The sequence below is a fragment of the Phalaenopsis equestris genome, unplaced genomic scaffold (genome assembly GCF_001263595.1).
Source record: "Phalaenopsis equestris unplaced genomic scaffold, ASM126359v1 Scaffold001042, whole genome shotgun sequence".
In the NCBI taxonomy this organism is placed as follows: domain Eukaryota; kingdom Viridiplantae; phylum Streptophyta; class Magnoliopsida; order Asparagales; family Orchidaceae; genus Phalaenopsis; species Phalaenopsis equestris.
The window spans coordinates 100,151-123,726 of NW_018165481.1; the positions used below are offsets into that span (position 1 = coordinate 100,151).

The 23,576-nt window shown below is 32.6% G+C and overlaps 1 protein-coding gene across 3 annotated transcripts in view; it reads right to left on the reverse strand.

Annotated features, from left to right (window-relative positions):
- Positions 1-11,027, reverse strand: part of LOC110032870 (snurportin-1) — a 33,588-nt gene extending 22,561 nt beyond the window's left edge. For all 3 annotated transcript variants that reach the window (XR_002294886.1, XM_020736644.1, XM_020736643.1), the window contains exon 1: positions 10,600-11,027. Coding sequence is in view for 2 of the 3 variants with exons in the window: in XM_020736644.1 (XP_020592303.1) it covers positions 10,600-11,021 (422 nt within the window). In the remaining variant the exon portion in view is untranslated. The remainder of the gene's footprint in view (positions 1-10,599) is intronic.
- Between the last annotated feature and the right edge of the window lie 12,549 nt (positions 11,028-23,576).

Below are 23,576 nucleotides of genomic sequence, written 5' to 3' on the forward strand. Positions count from 1 at the left end.
ATGGGCCTAAAGAGTAGTTGTTTTATCTAATAAAAATAGAAGTTCATTTATATCCATTATCAAAAGCATTTTCTTGATCACTTTGATAAATAGATTTATATGTTAAATTTAACTTAATTTTAGTTTATAGGCAAAATACTAAAATTTCTATGTTTCTTCATTTGATGCCCAGTACTAAGCCCTAACAAAGAGGACCAAGCTAGGCCAAGTAGCACCCAAATTCTAGAAATTAGGTAAAGAATTTCGCAAATTTATAAAGTACACTAAATTTTGCATCCTCTGAAATTCAAATGAAAGATTTTTATAATATTCTACGCATGAAATTGATCAATTCAATATAAAACACTAAATGTAATTATGAATGATTTAAGAGATATAAAATTCTAATGCTATAGTTTTAATTACATCAATTAAATCTTAATTATTTTCCTAATCTCCTGCATCCCTCATTGTATCCAACCAACCTATCACGCAATATTTAGAGCTGAGTCGGTCAAATAGGATCCCTCCAGAGCCTTCGAATTTCCTCCCCTCTTCCAATTCCTTCTCCCTGGCCAAATTCGCTCTCCTAGAAGGATTTCTGCTCAAGCCACTGTAGTAGGGCGCAAACAAGGAAGACATGCACTGTAAGGGTGCTGCAACTTGCGCTAAGGGCTTCTGGGGCGATTTCAATGAGTATGAATCCCTCTTCCTCGCTATTCCAGACATTTTTTTCATTCCTCCCTCTTGTTTCTATTTTGATGTTTGCCTCGATTCGTGTCTCTTTTCATTTTCGATAGTCGTCGAAGACATCAAACTTTTGTCAGAAGTGTCTAAAGTAGTTTGCGAGATTCCATTAGCACAAAATCAGTGAAGGGGAAGAGAAGATTGAGCTGTTATGAAGAGTTGGGGAGAAAAATAGTCGCATCAAAGGGGTGAATTTATGCTAAGAAACATGTTTGACATATGTTTTTGAAAATAAATCATGTTTTGGGTTAAATCATGATACAAGCTGAAATTTCATGAATTCCTACGATGTATATGATTTACAGGTTATTTATATGAGGCTGTGAGCTTGAGACGAGCATGTGAGAACTCGTCATAGTGCTGCTTAGTCAAATCAGGTAAAATAATCGTGTTAAATCAAGAAAAATAATATTTTATAAGCTTTATGTGATTATATATTCGACACTGTTGCATTTAGACTTCTTGCATATTGTAGATGAATATTTGTTTGAAATGTATGAATGTCAGTCGATTTCTCTTATGATACATGTGAAGCTACTATACTATGATACATATAACTATGTTTATGAAATAATTATCAAAATATATTCATTTGTTGTGATTCATAAGTGTGATATATGAAATGTCTATAAATGTTTGTTACAAGTATTATACTTTAAGAAATATCAAAGGAATTTTATAGGTAGACTATTATATAAATGTTTGCAAGTACATTATGCAGGGATGTGATATTCCCGACTCTTGGTGTTCAGGAGGCGACGAAATTCTTAAACCATTTTGATCAAGCTGTGACAGTATGTAAGGGACCATTGGTATCAAGCAAGCTATTAATAATTGTTATGCAGGGAGGATCAACCTTTATAGATAATTTATATGACATTTGAGGCAGGGTAAAGACCCCTAATAATAGGAGATGAAAATAGTTGAGGCCTATACATTTACAAGTGACAGTACTATGAAATGACATCTATAAAATAAGTAAATAACATTACTATGATTATATATTATAAGCAGCTTATGAACATACTTTTGATTATACTTAAGATTTGTGTCTCATGTTTTACACATTAATCTTGTTTTTATATAGCAGGTTTTTTTCATATTTTATACGATTCTAGCATATTGTGACTTGTGTGTAGATATGTACATCTTCATGTGAGCAAACATATTACTTTTCTATATAAAAGAAATTTTAATTTAATCTTAATTATTTTAATGAACTCGTTATTACTCACTCTATGTTGTTACCTTTAAGGAAAAGATAAGGAAGACCAGAGTGAATAGTCAGATATGATTTGTACAATTTTGCAATGTATAGTTTTGGGAGCTTGTACAGCTTTTGAGTATATATTTTATTTAGGTTAGATTTAACGACTCTATATAGTTTACATATTTTGATGTTTTGATTTTTCATGCTTCTTACTATAAATATTAATACATTATAAAATGTAATGTATCACGTATGTTTGTGGCAATTTAGGTAGACTAATTCATCACTTACTGGGTCCTAATTCTGCAAGTCAGGATGAGTGTTCATAAGCATTAAGTCAGGCAAGATTGTCCACCTCTGTCACACTTAGTCGACCGTTAAAGGTGGGGAAAGTTGAGAAGCAACAGAAAATGTTATCATAATTAGGTTATTTGATGAAGAAAATGATAGAAGCGTGTTAGGCTTAGAAGTTAAAATGAGATCAAATCTGAATTGACTTATACAGAGATATATGTTGATGAATCTGCAATGGGTAACCCATACGACTTAAGGTATCATGCGTGCACGATAAAATTAATATATAATAAATTGCATTTGAATAATAATTGTCAATACCGATGAATACTCCTAAAGAAGAATCAGAAAGTACTAAGGGTCAATCTTTTAGGCCAAGTGCAGCGCAAAAAGTAAGATCTGAAAATATTTTGAATAGAAATGAAAATTAGAAAAAGACAAATCCGAACACTAGAGCCACTGAATGTTGATAACTGCTGATTAAATTAGTTGCAGATAGTTTTAGCATCTAAAGATATCTTTGAAGCTGCTGATTAAATTAGCTGCAAGCAAAATTTTCAAAATGTGAGATTTGGTTGTGAAGTATTGCATTTTTGGGGCATGCTATGAGCAGTTGAGGAATCTCAGTTGATCCTTAGAAGGTGACAGCAATTATGGAATAGTCAACTCCAAAGAATGTTATGCATATATACAGTTTCCTTGGATTCGCTAGATATTACAGGGTTTTCACAGATAGCTATGTCGTTGTCCAAGTTAACGAGAAAAGATATTCGATCTGAGTGGACTGCAGAATGTGAGCACAGTTTTCAAGCGTTATTGAAATATTTGACAATTGCTCGAGTGTTAACTATTCCATCAGATACGAAAGGATTTCAAATTCACACTGATACATCGTTGTAAGACTTGGTTTGGCTTGCATTTTAATGCAAAATAAAAAAGTTATAGCTCATGCACCCAGACGGTTGAAGTCACATGAAAGGAACTATCTGATGCATAATCTGGAGTTAGCTACTATAGTACTTGCTCTCATGATTTGGCGACATTACTTGTACGACATGAAATGACAAGTTTTTACTGATCATCCAATTCCAGAGTACATTTTCACACTAAAAGAGTTAAATTTGAGGAAGCGAAATGGTTAGAGCTGATCAAAAATTATGATCTGGATATATAATATTTTCCTGGCCAAGCAAATGCAATTGCGGATGCATTGAGCAGTAAATCCACACGTAATGCAAGCTGGATTATTACTCAAGAGCTAGAGTTGATTAAAAAAATTGATGTTTTACCGTTGGAATTTAGAAAACCAGAAGATAGTTGGTATTTACATCAGTTGACAGTGCAACCTACTTTGATAGATAGAATCAATACAGCTCAAAAAAGTAATAGTGAATATCTGAAACTTTTGAAACAACTTTAATCAGGAAAGAAGACCAAAATGACAGTTGATGAAGATGGTGTAATAAGAAATAAGTTGTAGTTATGGGTACCTACTGATTGTGATTTAAGATAGAAAATCTTACATGAGCTCATCATTCAGGTACAAAATTCATCCAGACAGCTCTAAAATGTACAAGGATTTGAAATTGATATTTTGGTGGTCAGGTATGAAGAAGAATGTTGCTCAATATGTGTCTCGATGTCGAGCTTATCAGATTGTAAAGATTAAGCATTACAGACCCAGCAGATTACTACAATCATTGTCGATACACGAATAAAAATGAGAATAAATTGCTTTGGATTTTATGATGGGAATTCCTAGATCCAGGCAAGATCAAGACAATGTTTGTGTGATTATTGCAGACTATCAAATCCAACTCACTTTTTGTCAATCAGACAGACAGATTTAGTTAAAAAGTTGGTCAGATTGAATGTCAAAGAAATTATAAAATTGCACGGTGTTCCAAAAGTCATTATTTCTAATAGAGATGGAAGATTCATGTCTAGATTGTGGAAAGACATTCAGAAAGGTTTGGGTACGCAATTGCATTTTAGCAAACATTTCATCCAAAAACTGGCAAACAATAAAAAAAATAATTCAAGTATAGGAAGATTTGCTAAAGTTTTATGTTCTCGACTTTGGAATCAGTTGGGAAGATCACATTACGAAGAACGAGTTCGCCTATAACAATAATTATCAATCCAGTATCAAAATGACTCCTTATGAAGCACTGCACAGCAAGAAATGCAAAACTCCATTGATTTGGGTCAAAGTGGGTGAACGTCAAATGTTAGGTACTGAGTTAACTAATAAAACAAAGAGAAAATCAAAATAGTCAGAGACTGATTGAAAACTACTCATGATCGATAGAGGAAATACTATGACCAAAGCACAAAGCAGTGTACCAAAGCGCAAAGTAGTGTAATTTGAAGTTAGAGATTTCATAATTTTAAAAGTGTGGCCAATAAAAGGTACAGTTAGATTTGGTCAAAGAAGCAAGCCAAGTCCCAGTTACATCGATTCTTTTGAAACAATATAAAGGATCGGTTCAGTTGCCTGCAGATTAGCATTATCTGCATATAATACAATATATCGAATATCTGTCAAATCATGTGAAACAATCTTATTCTAATTTAATAAAAATAACATTCGATATGTTTTATAAGATTATATAGTAGACACTCTTGCATTTAGACTTCCTGCATATTATAGATGAATATCTGCTTGAAATATATGAATATCAGTTGATTTTTCCTACGATAGATGTTGCTACTATGTTATGATGCATATAACTATGTTTATGAAACAATTATCTGTGGGTATTCATTTGCTATGATTCATTCATGTGATATATGAAATGTCAATAAAGTTTGTTACATGTATTATGCTTTATTAAATTTCAAAAAAAATTTTAATAATGGACTATTACATGAGAACTTGCAAATCTCACTTTCATGAATGATTGCGTCCGTTGGACATAATATATAACTAAGTAACTTTTACTTCTAACTGTCGATCGATTCTGTCGGCCGGATGACTCAACCTTTTATGTTTGATGGGATCACCGGTCGTGTTGACAAGTGAGCTAAGCTAACCGATTGTTTGATAACCCCATGTATGGAATTCCAATCGGAAATAATGGAGTCCCCTCAAACTGCTTAATCTCTTTAGGATTAGTGCTGACATTTTTCTTGTATAACTACAAAAGGACAAAAAAATGATTAATTAACTCTTATTAAACTGCTCCACTGAAGACTCGGGTTTTATAGTAGACCGGTTATTGTTTTCTTTGATCTTCTCTGACAAGCATCGAACTAACTACCTCCAATCTGACTCTCAATTATAGGGAGAGTTCTTCGTTTGGCTTTGGGCTTTGGATTAGGGGAGGAGATACCAAAGAGTATTTCAAACTCTAAAAGCTTGTTCACATTTCTCTAACCATTTGAAACACTTGTTTTTACTTGGTGATCTAAAGAATGCCGCACATTTTTCACTCGATTTGGAGATGAAACGGCTAAGTCCCGCTATCTGGCCAATCAATTTCTGAACCTCTTTCGCATTTTATGGGGATGTCATGTCCATTAAAGCTTTTAGTTCTAGATTTGCCTTTTTATACCTTCAGGTTTTAAAAGGAAATCGATGAATTTTCCGGTCGAGACCCTAAAAGTGCAATTTAGGGTCTGTTTAGGGCAGCTTATTTGGTGCGGTGTCGTTTTGGAAATACACCTGGCCTGTTAGGGTAAATTGCGTTTTGACAGCTTATGCAATTTCAAAAAGCTGAAAACTGCGTTTTCACACCGCACCTATCTAGGTGCGGTGGCAGTTTTCTGGTCGCGGTCTGGATTTTCTAAAAAAAATAAAAATTTGTAATAGTCACTGCACTTAGCTTATCGGCAGATTATTTTTAATAAGTTTATCAGCATTTATTCAATAAGCTGCAGCCGCCCCAAACAAACCCTTAGTGGTTTTAATCTCATATTATATTTTCTAACGGCTAAAAACCTTTCGTTTAAATAGTTAATGTGTTGTTCTGCCGACTGACCCTTAACTAACACATTATCATCATAAGTTTCAACATTTTTCCTTCATGATTAGAAAATATTATATCTGAGTGATTGATATGTAGTCTCAGCGTTCTTAAATTAAAATGCATTACATTAAAACAAAAAACATCTTCACAAATAATAAAAGTAATTTCGGTGAAGGGTAGTTGTCCTTCGGGCAGGCATTGTCGAGGCTCATGAAATCCACACACATCTTCCATTTGTCTTTTAACTTTTGCACCATCACCAAATTGGAGACCCAAGTTAGAAATTTGACATCTCTAATATAACCTGCTTTCTTCATCTTCCTCACTTCTTGGCGAACAACTCAGCCTATGTTCTTGCAGACAATCAGATTTTCTGTTGCACCGATCGGGTTGATGGATTAATATTAAGGCGATGGCACGCCACGTCGGCAGGTATTTCGGGTATTTTCGTTGCAGTCCAAGTGAAGAAATCTCGATGCTCGCAAAGAGTTTAGATCACCATGTTCCGGTACCTACATCGACCCGATCACTTATTTGAAAAAATTTACTGGGTTCCTTAATTGATGTCGGTATTTCAAGAATGGTCTTATTGGTCTCGAGACCCCCTTCCCTTCGGATTTGTATATCAAGCGAATCATGCTCCATATTGGTGAATGCTCGTAGATAACTCCAGATTTTCCCGAACCATGATGACTTCTCCACCAGCCGGAAATTTAACAACTATGTGATAAGTCAAGGCCACTGTCCGATAGCTATTTAGCAACGGTTGGCCAAAAGTTGCATTGTACGTCGGTAGTGATTCGACCACTAAGAAGTCCTCGGTACAGTTGAACTGCTTTTCCCGCTCACCCAAGAGATGCACAAAGTTGTAACTCCTAGGGCTTCCTTTCGCCCGTTAAAGAAGCAGAATAACTGGTCGGCCGGTGTAGACAACCAGTCGGACTTTAATCGATCCTATTAAATATTATTTTGAAGAGTTTATTAACAGAACTTCCGGTATCATCAAGAATACTACCAACCTGGAGATATTAATGAGCTTAGTGACAACAATAGCGTCGTTATGCAGATTTTTCTTGGTAGCAAATCCGCGTCATAAAATATGACGGGCGGATCATTCCGTTTTTGGATAGAGTCAAAGGTGAATAACTTCCCCAATCAAAGCCTTTTCTGATTTGCCCGGAGGAATAATTCTCCCCCTTCAAAGATAGTTGGGATGATTCAAACAATGTGTATTAAGTTTGCTCGGACGGGCTCGTCTGACTCCTCCATTGGCGTCTTTACCCTTTCCCTATCGTTGAGTGTTCACTCCAACCATAACAAACACCTTCAACTTTCTGGCGCGGATCAAGTCCTCCACTAAATTTCTTAGATGTCGGCATTCTTCAGTATCATGGTTGAGGTCCCGATGGTACTGGAAGTATTTAATGAGGTTCCGGAGGGAAGCTCCGGTCCTAATCGGTGTTGGCTTCTTAAGATACTTCTTATTTTGGATGGCCTCTACCAATTCGGCCATCGATACCCAGAGTGGGGTCATTCCTTACATTTCACGATACACATGCAGTCGCTCATAATACCAAGCCTAGCCCAGGTGATCAGTATTCCCTCTCTGTTCGTCTCTGTGATTCCGGCCATCCTTATATTTTGCACGACTGGAAGGTTGTTAGTTGCTCTTCACCTTACAACTTTCGCCCTCGGCTGCCCTTTCCTACGATCGCCTATCAGATGTCTCTATTTTTGTTCGAAGGGACCATTGACATACTCCTCGTCAGCAATATAATTGTTGGTCATCTCCAGCAATTCAGTCAACGTTTTGGGCTCACACAAACCCAAATAGAATATGAGTCAGGGCAGTTTGTGTGATGAGTGGGCATAAGTTCTGGACTTCCAACATTTCTTTCTAGAAATGGGTGATGTAAGAACAAAGGCTTTCACTCTCACCTTGCTGAGCTGTAACAGGGCCTGAGATTTCTTCTTCGATTTTTGAACGCTGGCAAAGTGAGCCACGAACAATTTCTTGAATTCAGCAGAAGAGGATATGGTCCCTGGTGGTAGGTTATTGCACCTGAGGGTCGTCTCCTTCTGGATGATTAGAAACACATGACATTTATGGCGTCATTGATCCACAACATTCTAATCGTTGATTTAAACGTAGCCACAAGATCGGCTCTTTCCTTTATAAGGTCCCAATGTAAAGGTTGGAATTTTGCTAGTGGTTCGGCTTCCAAAATCTGCCAAGAGAACGAATTTTCTAGTGTCAGAGGTGCCTAATCTTGCGCAGGCCGGTTACTCTCCACTAATATAGACCCAGCATCTTTATACTAAGAATTTTCCTGCTTGACTGTCGAAATCACTCTCCGACCACATAGAACTGGTGGTTCCTCTCTGGGTTGCTTCTCGTGAGGTTGAGTTCCACGAGACCCTTCTGTCATGGGAGGTGGTTAATCTCGCATTTTTGTGATTGCTTCTAGGAGGGCATTAAATCGACCAAACATCTAATTTTTTAACTCTTGCATTTGCTATTAAATTTGTTGTTGTATGAACTCAAGAGAGGATTCAATTGTCGTTGTGTCTCTTCGGCTAGTCTCGCCTTCTTATACTGCTTTATTTCTCGTCCGTGGCATGTTCACGCTCACCGTACCACTTTTTAGGATGTTGGATCCTAAATTATCATAGTGGGCACGCCTCAAAAGTTTTGCGTATGAAAGAAGAGAAGAAAAGGGAAAAGGGAAAAGGGAAAAGGGAAAGAATACGGGATCAATGAAAATTCAGGTAGAAGAGTGTGTAACATTTACTCATAAAATAACCCTATTAATAATCATAGGAAGCTTGAGTATACAATTATAATATTATCTCAATTATTTCAACAGTTGGTGGGTATTTTGTCTTTTCCTTAACTATGGTAGTTAATATAACCACCTCTCTAAAACAAATGACTGAATGAGTGTCACTTTCATGAATGGCTGCGTCGGTTCGACATAATATATTACTAACTGACTTTTACTTCTAGCTGTTGGTTGTCTCCTATTTGATCAATTCTGTCGGTCGAATGAGTCGATTGGTCGTTTAGGTTCGATGGGATCGTTGATCATTTTGACAAGCGAGCTAAGCTAATCGATCATTTGAACCAATCGAAAACGGTAGAGTCCTCTTGAATCGCTTTATCTATTTAGGATTCGTGCTATCGTTTTTCTGTAAACAAAAATATATTTGAATAATGACCAAACAAATTTCAAATCTTATTCAAGCTTTAATCAAACCATACTCTAACCATGACTAAATCATATAAAGTCATGTTCTAACGTTAATCAAAACTTGTTTGAGCCTTCATCAACTCATATTTAAATCATAATCCAACAATGTTAGAATGATATTAAACCACATTCAAACTATACTCAAAACTTGTTTGAGCCATATTTGAATGTTATTTGAATCTTCTTCAAATATTATTCAAATTTTATTAAATAGTATTCGAACTTTATTAAAAATTATTGAACCATATTCAAATATTGATCAAATCTTCATCAAACAACATTCAAAAGTACAAATAAGTTTTGAACCAGGTTTGATCAAGATTTGAACAAGGTTATATGATGACCGTTATTATTTTAGATTTTCAGTCTACAATGGGAACAAAATTTTCAAACCTAAATAATTTAACATAAAATAACATTAATCTGAAATAACTAACAGAAAAAAAAAGATTTAAATTTATCCCCTTTCATGGACTGTTTACAAACTTGAACGACAATCACCAGATATAGAAGGCGCTAGGAGCAACTTCTTGTTTGAAACTTCTTATGACTGCTTGCATGAGATTTTTTACTATGATTATTAAAAAGAATATACTTTATCCTAAATGAACTTTCAAGCAATATTTATCCAAGAAAACAGATAAAAATACAGGCATTTTTGGCAATGAGGCAAATAAAATCAAATTTCTCATTATAAATTTATAGCAACACACCTAGGTCTGAAACCCTCAATAACAAAAGAATGAGATATGGACAAGAGCTCGCAACTGAAGATATCAAGAGGACTGATGGTGTGTAAAAGAGAAGTTCGGACTTAAGTGCCTAATGCTAGGATTCGCTAAACCTGGGATTTAAGATAAAACAAGGGAAAAATAGGATTTGAAATTCTGTAAACTTTGAAGTTCTATTTTTTTAGGTTGGCAGGATTTAAGTTAAAAACTAAAAAACGACATTAAAAATAAATCGTGTACAAGAAACATACTAACTTTATAATCTCAGTCACTTATTTAGCTACACATTGATTCGTCTAATAGCCACGATGGATCATAAATCGTGTTCTTAACAGATTAAACAGTTCAAACCAGCTTTTTCAGTTTTATAAGCACATCTTACGAGCAAAATAATGACTTCAGACATTAAAACTCACCAATCACGGTCAAGGTTAGGAGGCACGTCAATCATCCATTCCGGCAGCATGAGCTGGCGAGCGAACCAGTGGCGAGCTGCCGAACCCTTCAATTTTGATGCCTGGACAACATCCAAATCCCTTGCCGTAGGGGAAGCGTCTCTCAGCTCAGGAGACTGCTCCAGCACAAGGTCATAATCGTCATCCAAGACGTCAGGGAGGTCAATATGAGCTGTGTCCGGCGAAGCGTGGTCGGGAAGAGAAAGGATGGATGAAGCGAGGCGGCGGGCTCGGTTCTGCGAATCGGAGCGCTGTTGGCTCTGACGCAGGAGCTCGATGTCCCGTCGCCGTTGCTGGTCTGAGATCGCCGGCCTTTTATACGGACGCCGGAGTTCGTGCGGCGCCATCCACTCGGCTTCGAGAGCCCTCTGCAGGTTTTGCATAGGTATTATCAGAAATCTAAATATTAAGGAGCAAATATCATAAATTAAAAAAAAAAGTAAATTTTTATATCATAGAAGCATAAGAAAAATATATTTCACTAATAAAAATTTATAAAAATGATAATTTTGATATCACATGGAATTTTGAGTGCAATAAATATAAAAATTTAAATTTAAAGTTATATATATATATATATATATATATTATGAAATGCATTTAAATGCCCTAAATGAAAATAATAAAAATCAAATTAAATTTTGAAGGATAATTTACATGAATTTTTTTCAAGAACAATTTACATAGAAATCGGTATATATTAATCTTTTGAATTTTTATTTTTAAATTTATTTATTTATTTATTTATGTAACAACTAATTTTTTATATCACGATAAAAGTATTATTATGTAATTATCTCTAACCTTATTTGCTTGTTCTTCTATTAGCTCTTGCAGCCAATATTGGGAATAGTGGTAATACACGTAAAATCTACTCTTATATATAATTATAATTAAATGAAATAGTTTATAAATATAATTTAGAAATAAAAGGTGAGATTGCCCAATAATTCAAAAGAAGTAAATGGATGACAATTGTGAAGAATTGAAGAATAAAAAAAAAATTCAATAGCCTTTCTAGTTGATTCCTTAAATCTAAATCCTTAGATGGTGAGCAAAAAAAGAAGAAATGATTTATGTCTCAAGACTCAAGAAGAATAAGGAGGTATTTTTCATGGGGAGTATAAGACTTATCATATGATGGTTGTAATTTGTTCATAGAATAATTGTTTAAGAAATCATGTCAATTTAAAAATAACCTCAATATGTTGTTGCTTTATAGAGATCAGACTAAGAAGTACTAAGAAGGCAAAAGCTTGATATGCATAAATCCTAAAAGATAGTATGATTTGTTCGAAGAATTTCTTAATAAAGTGGCTTATACTATAAAAAAACTTGTGTATGCTAGATATAGGGTTGAATCACATATGCACATAACACATAAGGTTAATGAAAAATTAATATCAGATTTTCATCTTTTATGAAACAAAAAGAAGAAGAAGAAAAAATGATTTCAAAAGCAATATTTCTTTTATGCATATAATGAAAAAGAAAATTTGATGAATGATAAGAGGGATTTCTTCTTATATAAGAGATTCCATAAAAATATAAGTCAATTGATTCAAGGAGGTGCGACCAACAAATCATATCTTAACCTATATAAAAAAACCACCAAGAAATCATATCATTAAAGTTAAATAAATATCATGTACAAAATACGAGGTATGCATTTCCCAAAGCAAAGAAATTTTCTAAAGTTAATGCACTTAAGCAAACCTCTAAGAGACAATATTAATTAAAAAGATGTTTTTATTTTAATTTAATGGGGTGTTGATTATAATTCAAAGATTATTGCAAAAAAAAATTGCCCATAATTCAAGATGAAACAAGTTGTAAGATAGAAGGTGAATCGCCATAAAGTTCACTTAAGAAAAAAAATCCATGTAAGAACATTCATTGAATCATGAAGAGTCAAAGAGAATAAAATGGGTTCAATGTATCATGGATGACAATAAGGACTCCATGAAAAAAATTAAAAATAACCTAATAATGTTTTCATAGATCTATTCTTCCAGGTTATTAAAGCTTCATTGTACTTTGTCGTGAACTATAGTTAATCCAACCCGATCGTGAAAAGCTTTTTCAATAATCATGATTTACATCATCTAGAGGTAGTCACATTATCTCAAATTAAGAAAACAAGTGACATTTCAAGATAGACTATTTATAAATGGTGTATCTAAAAAAATTAAAACATGCAATTCTTTATGGAAAAATGAGTGCATATATAAATAAGTGATTAAAATAGCCTAATTATATACAACCATAGTGTTGGTTATGCTTGTCTAGGAGAGTGAATGTGATGATTTTTCATATAGTGAGTGGGTGCAACTATTATCACTTGATATTGAGATGTGACAAATATTGCATGTTTATTTCATATTTAATGTCTTTTTCTTTTTTTAGGTTAGATTTTGTGTTTGATTTATTCACTAATTTTAGTTGCAATTCTTTGTTATGATAAATATTTTAATTGTATGATTTCTACGAAAATCAATGATTTTGCCTTAAGAGCCTATTTGAAAGTGTGAGCCTATATAAAACCACAAGCACAAAGAAAGAGAAAAGTCAACACGTAGTGTGACAAAATAGACACACCATGTGAAAGAATAAATAAAGGTTGGGTGCAGAAAGGTTAATCATTAATCTCAAAAAAGCCAAAATTGTTGCCAAGCGCCACATATATGTTTCTAATCCTACATATATACAACAAAAGTGATCTAGAATTAAGGTATGAAACACAATCATACAGCTCCCAGTTCTCTCCATATGGTCATAAGCATCAAGCAATGGGATACTACGCAAGTATATTTAATTATTATATTTAAATATAAGATACTACGCAAGTATATGTATCGTTATCAAGTAATATAGAACTTTTTTATCAAACCCTGAATATTGAACCTATAGGGAAAAAAATAAAATATGCAACTAAAAATCAGAAGAAATTAGATAACAACTTCTACTTAGCAAAATATTCTTACTCAAACTTTAGATGCTTTAATATGAATGAAAATTGGATTCATTTTGGTAATTTTTTATAATTGAAAATAAAGTAAACAACTAACTAAATTTAACTAGATATTTGTAAGATGAATGTCATATAAATAAAATATCTTTTTTCTTCTCTTGAATTAGAGTTTACGAGCAATAGTATTATTTACTATTGTTAGTTGTTTACTTTGTGAAACAACTAGTAATCAGTAACAAGTATAGGAATTATGTTGTGAAAGTATTCAAATTATGTTGTGTCAAATAGGAGCAATAGTGTTCTTTACCTTTACTAGATATACTATAAAGAAAATTGGTTAATTTAAAGTTTGAATAGGTAAGGAAGATACTAACTCTCACTCTAGAGTTCCCTCTTCTCGCACCACCTAAGGGCTAACATCTCGTATCAAAACCTAAAAGTATAAACCAAATTGAGGTACTAATTCTTCTAGTTATATGCCCTTCGAAGTTTATTTGTCTATTTATTTGCACTCAATCATATGAATTACATTCTCATCCATACAATCTCATTGAATTACATTCTCATCCATACAATCTCATGTGATTCTTATCATTTGTTGACTGAGATAATATCATCTCGGATCTTACAAGTTCTCACAATAGTTATTAACATTTTAATAGGTCAAACCAAGAAGTAAATTAAGTACAAGGTTTAAAATCATCACAACTTATTCCAACATTAAATATTATTAATTCACACAACTTCCATCCAATACTTAATCACTCATCATTTTAAGAAAAAAGATAAAGAAAACTACTTAGAATTCATGGAGAAATCAAGCAAATAAACAAGAAGTCTAAATTAAAACTAAATGTAGTCACAAAGATAAAAACTTATCTTAAATGCTCTCCACCAAACTCTTGAAGTTCCTTGGAATCTTTTCCTTCTCTTATAATACAAACTGCAACTCAAAATAAAAATAAAAGGTGGCCCGCATGTGGAAGAAATTGCAGGGGAGTGTGGAAGGGTTGGAAGAATTCTCTTCGAGGGGGCTTCAATCCAATCGAAGTCCTTTTATAATTTTCCAAAAAGTGCATTGGTGTCTCTCCAAAATGTGTCCACATTCAATGAATTTTCCAAGAGTTGCCTCCTTTCAAAAGATAATGGAATGTATTTTCGTGTCTATTAACTATTTCTCACATTTTCACAAAGGGTTGCTTCAAACACCTCTTAAAAAATTATTCTAAATTCATTAAATCGCCAAGTAACTACTTCTGGCACCTAAGCGCGAGGTACTGGACGCTTAGGCATGGCCTTCTTGGTTTTATTGACACGTAAGCGCTAGTTCTAAGCGCTTAGGCACCTTAGTTCTTTTGCACACCTTCTTAGTTTTTGCTCCAAATTTGATCATTTTTCACTGATTTCACAATTTTTCATTTATTTAATTGTACCTGAAAGAAAAACACACAAATAACTTCCATTAAAGTGCAATATGTCAAAAATAGGTATAAAAATGTTTACATAAAGACTATATATTTTAGGTTTATCAAAATTCCCCAAACTTAAAATGTTACTTGTTCTTAAGTGACACTCCAATTTTTCAAAACCAAAATAAGTAGATTATGTATATGAGTTTCTTTAGAATATTTTAAAATTTTGATCTAGAAATATAGTTGTCCAATTTAGAAAAAACATTAGTACATGAGAACAACTTAGAGTTTAAAAATTTTTAATGTAAAGAAGTCTAAAAATATGAGTTTCTATCTAGTTCAGAAATATTGTAAATTTTCCAAATATATACTTTAGGCATTCTATCTTCTCCACTTAAAATTTTTTATTAAGAATAATTATAATTACTATATTATATCCTTAAGTTTAAGAGTTTCTCAAGTCTTACACTTTCAAAGGATTAGATGTAGAATCAATTTTTTATTAGGCATTAATCCTCAAGCTTCTCCTCTCTTTTTCAAAAATTTTTTTTACAGGTGAGGATTATATATCAAGATAGGTGATACACCAAAAATATATTCATTTTTAGACCCCTATTTTATACTCATTTTTGGTGATATTGCACTTTAATGGAAGGTATTTTTATATTTTCTTGCAGGTTATTGATTTTTAGGGCTTAAAGCAAAAAGAAAGGAAAAAGGATGAAATTTAGAGTCAAAATTTATGTTTTTGAAGAAATGCTCAGCGCCGGCAGCGCCGACGGCGTAGAACAATTTAACGCTGGAGATATTTACTCAGCGCCGACGGCACCAAAGGCGGTGCAGACCCCGTTTCTAGAAGGTTCGATGTATTTGGACAATTTTTTTAAGAGTTTTTGGAGGCACCTCTTGGAGAACCTACCTTGGGCTCTATTTGGGGCAAAATTTCATCAGAAAATTGGCTCCTCTACGTTTATTTTTTGCTCCACATCATTCTATTCCACTACCATATTGGAGTCAATTAGCGATTTTTCTTTCATAGTTTAGAGTTTTTGTGGTGAGATTTAGTGTGAAACTTTCCGTAAGAGTGTTGGAGAAGGAGAAAAGTGAGAGAATTCTTCTTCCCACATTTCTAGGGAAAGGCTACAAAGGATTTGCTTTAAGAAAGATTTCTAGATAAGTTTGTTTGTTTATTTAATGTTGTATGAACTTTATTTTATATATGAAATTTATGTTTTGTCGTATCTTTCTCATGAAGTCTGAGTAGTTCCCTTTATCTTTCTGGCCAATTGATTTGTTAAATTATGATGATTTTTTAACTCTAAACTTAATTTACTTTTCAGTCTGGCCAATTGATTTGTTAAAATATGTTGTGAAACATATGATCCGGAAAATGAAGTATGAGTTCTACAACAGAGTGATGATCATATTTGATTTCATGAAGGATGAATTAAGTGCAAATAAATAGGAAAATATTCTTTGTTGGGTGTAGAATTGGAGAATCTTTAGAGTGACCGACTAAAATCCCCAATTTGGTCTTAGTGTTTAAAAACTAAAGCGAGAGTTAGCCTTCAGGTGAAGGGAAGTGGGAGCTCTGAAGTGGGAGCCGGTATTCTCTTAGCCTAGCCACAGATTTAGGGACTAAACCTAAGATTAGCCAATGATTTTCTATGCACTATATCAAGGTAGAAAATTAAAATTGCTCATATTTGACACAATCCATATTAAAAACATTTATGTCATCTTATTTCATCATTTATAGTGGAAAGGATGTTTTTTCACATAAGAATCTTCATTACCTAAATATAGTTCTTATATTAGTATTAAATATTTAAAAGTAGCATTTCCGTTTTTGCTAATAGTTAAGTAATTTAGTTTGGTTAATATCCCAACATTCAAAATTAGTGACAGTGATTTCGTTTGATTTTATGTAAATTTCCTATTAAAATTTATCATTGCTAACTTACAACTTCCCCGTAGGATCGATATTTGGGGCTTCAATAGAAAATGATATATATTACACAGCTTACTTTTCATATAAGGATCAAGTTTTTGGCGCTGTAGTGGTGTCAACTTCATAAATCCTTACATACAAAAATTTTAGAATCAAGTTTTTGGGGCTGTTGCCGGGGAAGGTAACAGTTAAATTTAATTAAATTAAATAGTTTTGATAAATTAGGAAATTTAGATAATATATATACAAATTTATAAAAACATAAAAAAAAGAAGAGAGAAGTTTATTTCTTCTAAATAAATTTTACCTTAGCTTACTTTATTTGTTTATGTGAAATATTGGATGTGAAGGTTTAGTACCTTACGATTCAGAATTAGAACGTACTATTAGGAAAATTCAAAAACAACAAAGAGAAACTAAAAATTTGAAAGAAATGACAAATAGTATAGAAAATCCAATAAATGGAAATCGTTAAAGATCTTAAAAGATTATGCAAATCCGACAACATATAAACTTCTTTTAACTATTCAAAATATTTATGTTGCTGCTAATTCATTTGAGCTTAAACCTACTACTATCCAAATAGTACAAAATAATCAGTTTGGAGGATCACCTACTGAAGATCCTAACTTACATCTTGCTAGTTTTCTTGAAATTTGTGCTACATTTAAAGACGGAGTGTTTAATGATGTTGTTAGGCTTAGTTGTTAGGCTTAGACTGTTTCCTTTTTCATTAAGGGATAAAGCCAAGGTCTGGTTAAATTCATTAGCACCCAGATCTATTAGAACTTGGGGAGAACTGTCACAAAAATTCTTGGGTAAATATTTTCCACCCACGAAAACTGCTAATCTTAGAAATGATATTACATCTTTTTCAGTTAGAAGGGGAAACAATATATGAAGCCTGTGAAATATTTAAGGATCTTCTTATAAAATGTCCACACCATGCTTTGTCAGATTGGTTAATAAGTCAAACCTTTTACAATGGATTGGTAGGATCATTAAGATCTATTATAGATGTTATTGCGGGTGGATCATTAATGTCAAAACCTTTTGATGAAGCATATTCTTTAATTGAAGAAAAGGCTACTAACAATTTTCAATGACCCTCTGAAAGGGTAAATCCTAAGAGAGTAGCCAGTGTTCATGATTATGATGCAATGTCTATTTTGGCATCTCAAATTGCTGCTATTTCTAAAAAGATTGATCAAATAAGAGTGAACTATTCTTAAATACCCCCAGTATTAACGGAAAATTCACTAGAACAGATTATTGATACTCAATAATCTTATAAAACTTTAAATGATATAAATAATCAAAACAACAATCCCTATTCTAATTAGATATAAATAATCAAAACACAACAATCCCTATTCTAATTATTTTAACCCTGGATGGAAAAATCACCCTAATTTTAGTTGGAATAATTATAATAATTCAGTGAATTCATCTGGAAATCTGAACAATCAAGGAAATCCTAATTTTCAACCTTATTATCCTCAAGGATTTAACTCCAATCCAAACCCACAAGTTAAGGAAAAGAAGTTGACAATGAAAGAAGAGATGTTGAATATGGGAAATCAAATATAGAATCAAGGGGCTGCTATTAGAAATATTGAAAATCAATTAGGACATATTGCTACTGCAGTTCTAACAGATCTTCCGGAATTCTTCCGAGTACAGTGGAAGTTAATCCAAAAGATCAAAATAAAGAGGAAATTAAAGTTATTCAATTACGAAGTGGAAGAGAAATTGAAAAAAGGATCCAAAGAGAAACTAAAGTTGATGAAGAGAAGGAAAAAATGGAAAATGATCAACAGAAAAATGAACAAACACAGGTTCCTGTAGAAAAATCATTACCTCTGTTTCCTCAAAGACTGAATCAAAAGAATAAAGATAAATAATTTACAAAATTTTTGGAAATCCTTAAGAAGTTAACGATAAATATTCCTTTTGTTGAAGCTTTGGAATAAATGCCAAGTTATGCAAAATTTATGAAAGATGTACTAAATAAGAGAAGAAAGTTTACAGGTCATGAGACCTTTGCACTCAGTGAAGAGTGTAGTGCTATTATTCAGAAAAAGCTTCCCAGAAAATTAAAAGATCCTGATAGTTTTACTATACTTTGTGCAATTGTTGAAAAGTTTTATGGAAAGGCTTTATGTGATTTATGAGCGAGTATCAATCTTATGCCTTTCAATCTTATGTCTTATGCCTTTATCGATCTTTAAACATTTAAATTTGGGAGAAATTTCCCCTACTACTGTAACTCTTCAGTTAGCTGACTGATCAATAACTTATCCAAAAGGAGTTATAGATGATGTACCAGTCAAAGTGGATAAATTTATTTTTCCTGTAGGTTTTATAGTATTTGATATGGAGGAAGATAAAGAGATTTCTATTATTTTAGGGTGACCATTTCTTGCAACAAGAATAGATGTAATAGATGTACAAAAATGAGAATTAATAATGAGAGTTAATGATCAAGAAGTAAAATTTAATATAGCAAAAGCTATGAAATATTCTGCAATAGAAAAAGATGATGAATGTTTCAGGATGGAAGTAGCTGAGTATTTAAGTAATGAACAGTTTAAGAAAGAATTCGAAGATAAATTCAAGCAAGGAGAAAATTTTGAAAATGAAGATGAAGTTAAAGAAGAAGATTTGGATTATATTCAGGGCAAATTTGAAACGTTAGACTTGTTGGAAAACGATAGTAAAAATCTTATTCCTTCAATTATTAAACCACCTGAACTTGAATTAAAAATATTATCTGCCCATTTAAAATATCTGTTTTTAGGAGAATCATATATATTGCCTGTTATTATATCAGGAAGAAAAGTTAATAGAAATGTTGAAAAAGTATAAAAAGGCTTTTGGATGGACTTTAACAGATATTAAATAAATTAGTCCTTCAATTTGTATGCACAGAATTTTATTAGATGAACAATATGAACCTAAAGCTGATCCTCAGAGAAGATTAAACCCGAAAAAAGAGATTTTAAAATGGTTAGATGATGGAATTATATATCCTATTCAGATAGTGCTTGAGTAAGCCCAATTCACTATGTCCCAAAGAAAGGAGGAGTGACTGTTGAAGAAAACAAGAAAAATGAATTAATACCAATAAGACAAGTAATTGGTTGGCGAATTTGCATTGACTATAGAAAATTAAATATGGCCACCAGAAAAGATCACTTTCCTTTACCCTTTCTAGACCAAATGTTGATAGATTGGTAGGGAATAAGTATTATTATTTTTTAGATGGATATACTGGTTATCACCAAATTTTAATTGCTCCAGATGATCAAGAGAAAACAACATTTACAAGCCCATATGGAACATTTGCTTTTCGTAGAATGTCTTTTGGACTATGCAATGCACCTGCAACATTTTAAAGATGTATGATGTCAATTTTAGTAATTTTATAGAACATGAAATGGAAGTGTTTATAGACAATTTTTTTGTATTTGGAACTTCATTTGAATTATTCCTTAATAATTTAGAAAAAATTCTAGAAGTATGTGAAAAAGTCAATTTAGTATTAAATTGGAGAAAATGTCAATTTATGGTTGTAGGAGGTGTTGTACTTAGGCATAAAATTTCTTAAAAAGGCATGGAAGTAGATCCTGCAAAAATTTAAGTTATAGAAAAATTACCATCACCTACTAGTGTTAAAGGGGTGAGAAGTTTTCTAGGACATGCTAGTTTTTACATGAGCTACATAAAATTTTTTTCAAAAATAACTAAGCCTTTATGCCAACTTTTAGAAAAAGATACAAAAATTTATTTTAATGAAGAATGCATAAAAGCATTTGAATTATTAAAGAAAAAAATAGTCACTGCACATACAATAGTCCACCTAACTGGGAAAAATCATTTGAAATAATGTGTGATGCTAGTGTGTGTGATGGTGTGATGTAAGTGATTATGTTGTTGAGGATGTATTAGGGCAAAATAACTATAAGATTTTTAAAGTTATATACTATGCCAGCAAGACTCTAAATGAGGCTCAAATTAATTATACCACTACATAAGGCCCTTAATGATGCTCAGATTAACCACACCATCATTGAAAGAGAGTTACTAGCCATTGTGTATGCTAATTGGAAGTTTAGGTCATATCTGATTAGAGCTAAATGTGTTGTGCATACTGATCATTTGACTATTAAATATTTAATGAAAAAGAAGGATGTTAAACTAAGATTAATTAAATGGGTTCTTCTTTTGCAAGAATTTGACTTTGAAATAGTAGATAGAAAGGGAATTGAAAGAAATGATAATCAAATAGTTGATAATTTGTCTAGAATAGAAAAACTAATTTTGCAAAATTTTGCAAAAGAAATTTTAGAAAATTTCCATGATGAACAATTATATAGTATTAATGAAATGGATGTACCGTAGTATGCTGATATAGAGAATTTTATTGTAAGTGATATTCTATCACCTTATATAAAAAATCCACAATTAAAGAAATTTATATATGATTCAAAAGACAATTTTTGGGATGACCCATATTTATATAAACAATGTAAAGATCTAATTATTAGAAGATGTGTGCCTTAAAAAGAAACTCAACAGATAATTGAAAGATGTCATGATTTTGAATTTGGAGGACATTTCGGAACAAATAGAACTGCATGCAAAATTTTAAAAGCTGGATTTTATTGGCCTAGTATTTTTAAAGATGTTAATGAATATATTAAAATGTGCAATAGATGCCAATGCATAAGAAACATATCTAGAAGAAATGAAAAGCCTCTAAATTACACATTGAAAGTTGAAATTTTTCATGTGTGGGGATTAGATTTTATGGGACCATTTATGCCTTCATTTGGAAACTTATATATATTACTTGTTGTTGATTATATGTCCAAATGGATTAAAGCTATTGCTGTACCTAGATGTGATGCTCGGAGTGTTTCTAAATTTTTAATTAAGAATATTTTTACAAGATATGGAATGCCAGGAATAATTATTGCTGATGGAGGATCTCATTTCAGGAATAAGAGAATTGAAAAATTAATTAAGAAATAGGATATTATGCATAGATTCTTTACCGCTTATCATCCTAAGACTTGTGGTCTAGCAGAGATATCAAATCATGAAATTAAACGTATTTTAGAAAAAGGCTGTAAATCCTTATAAATTAGATTGGTCTGCTAGACTTGACACATCATTATGGGCATATAGAACTGCTTATAAGTCTCCTATCGGATTGTCTCCATACAGACTGATATATAGAAAAACATGTCACTTACCTGTAGAATTAGAGCATAAAGCATTTTGGGCTATTAAGGAATTTAATTTTAATCTAAAAGTTGCTGGTGAGAAAAGATTATTGCAACTCAATGAACTTTAAGGGATTAGAAATGAAGCATATGATAATGCAAAAATCTATACAAAGAAAATGAAAATATAGTATGATAGGAAGATTATTCAGAAGAAATTTGAACCTAGACAAGAAGTTCTATTTATAATACAAGACTGAGATTATTTTCAGGAAAATTGAAATTCAGATGGTTAGGGCCATTTATGGAACTGTTTTGATTAAAGATCCTAACACTGGAAAAATATTTAAAGTTAATGGGCATCGTTTGAAACGCTATTATGAAGGGCACATACATCAATTTAAAGAAGTTTTAAAGTTAAGTCAATCCAACTGAACAAATGATATGTCGGGTTGACGCATTAAACCAAGCGCTTTATGGGAGACAACCCATACTTATATGTTTATGTATTATTATTTAGTTTGTTAAGTGTCTTATATATTAGTAGATAATAATCCTACACAATTACATTTATTATAAATTAAGTCTAATATTGGTATTGAAAGAAAAGTTGAGATTTAATTGAACGGAAAAATAGAAAAATTTACAAAAATTTGGCCACTGGCGCCGACGACACCCAAGGAAATTGATCTCAGTGCCGGCAACGCCCCTCGAGAGCGTCATGGTGTTGAGGAAGGTTGGATGGTTCCTGCGACTTTTGGCGGACTTTGGCTAGATTTTGCTTCATAATAACCGTTGGGAGGTGTTTCTAAAGTCCTAAAAACTGCCTATGATGCCTAATGGACGCCTAGAGACTTCCTATTTTCAGATTCCATGGCTTCCAATTCCAGAAAAACTTTAAGTTATGGAGTTTTTAATAGAAGAAAGTTTATTAGTTTTGAAGCGCAAAGATTATACGACAAAGCAATTGTGAAAAAGAGACTTATCAAGGAGAGAGGCTTTATCAATCATGGACTGAGTAATCCAATTGACAAGATCATTCTGCAAAGGCGATGGGAAGTTCTGTGTTACACTATCGCTACGGTTGTTATACCTGTACTGAATAAGTTCTATGCAAATCTACATGGAGTTACTCAAGGAGTTATCTTCGTTCGAGGTAAGGCTGTATCATTTACTTCTGCGAGGATTAATGAATTGTATATGATAGAAAATGTTAGAATCTGTCATTATGCAAATTTCATTTCTAAGCGAGATTTGATGCAAGATATTTATAATTTTCTGACGGATGAAAGTGATATGTGGGAAGTACGAGATGAAGGATATATTAGTTTTCCTACTTCATCGCTTAATCCAATTTTGAAACAATGGCATTT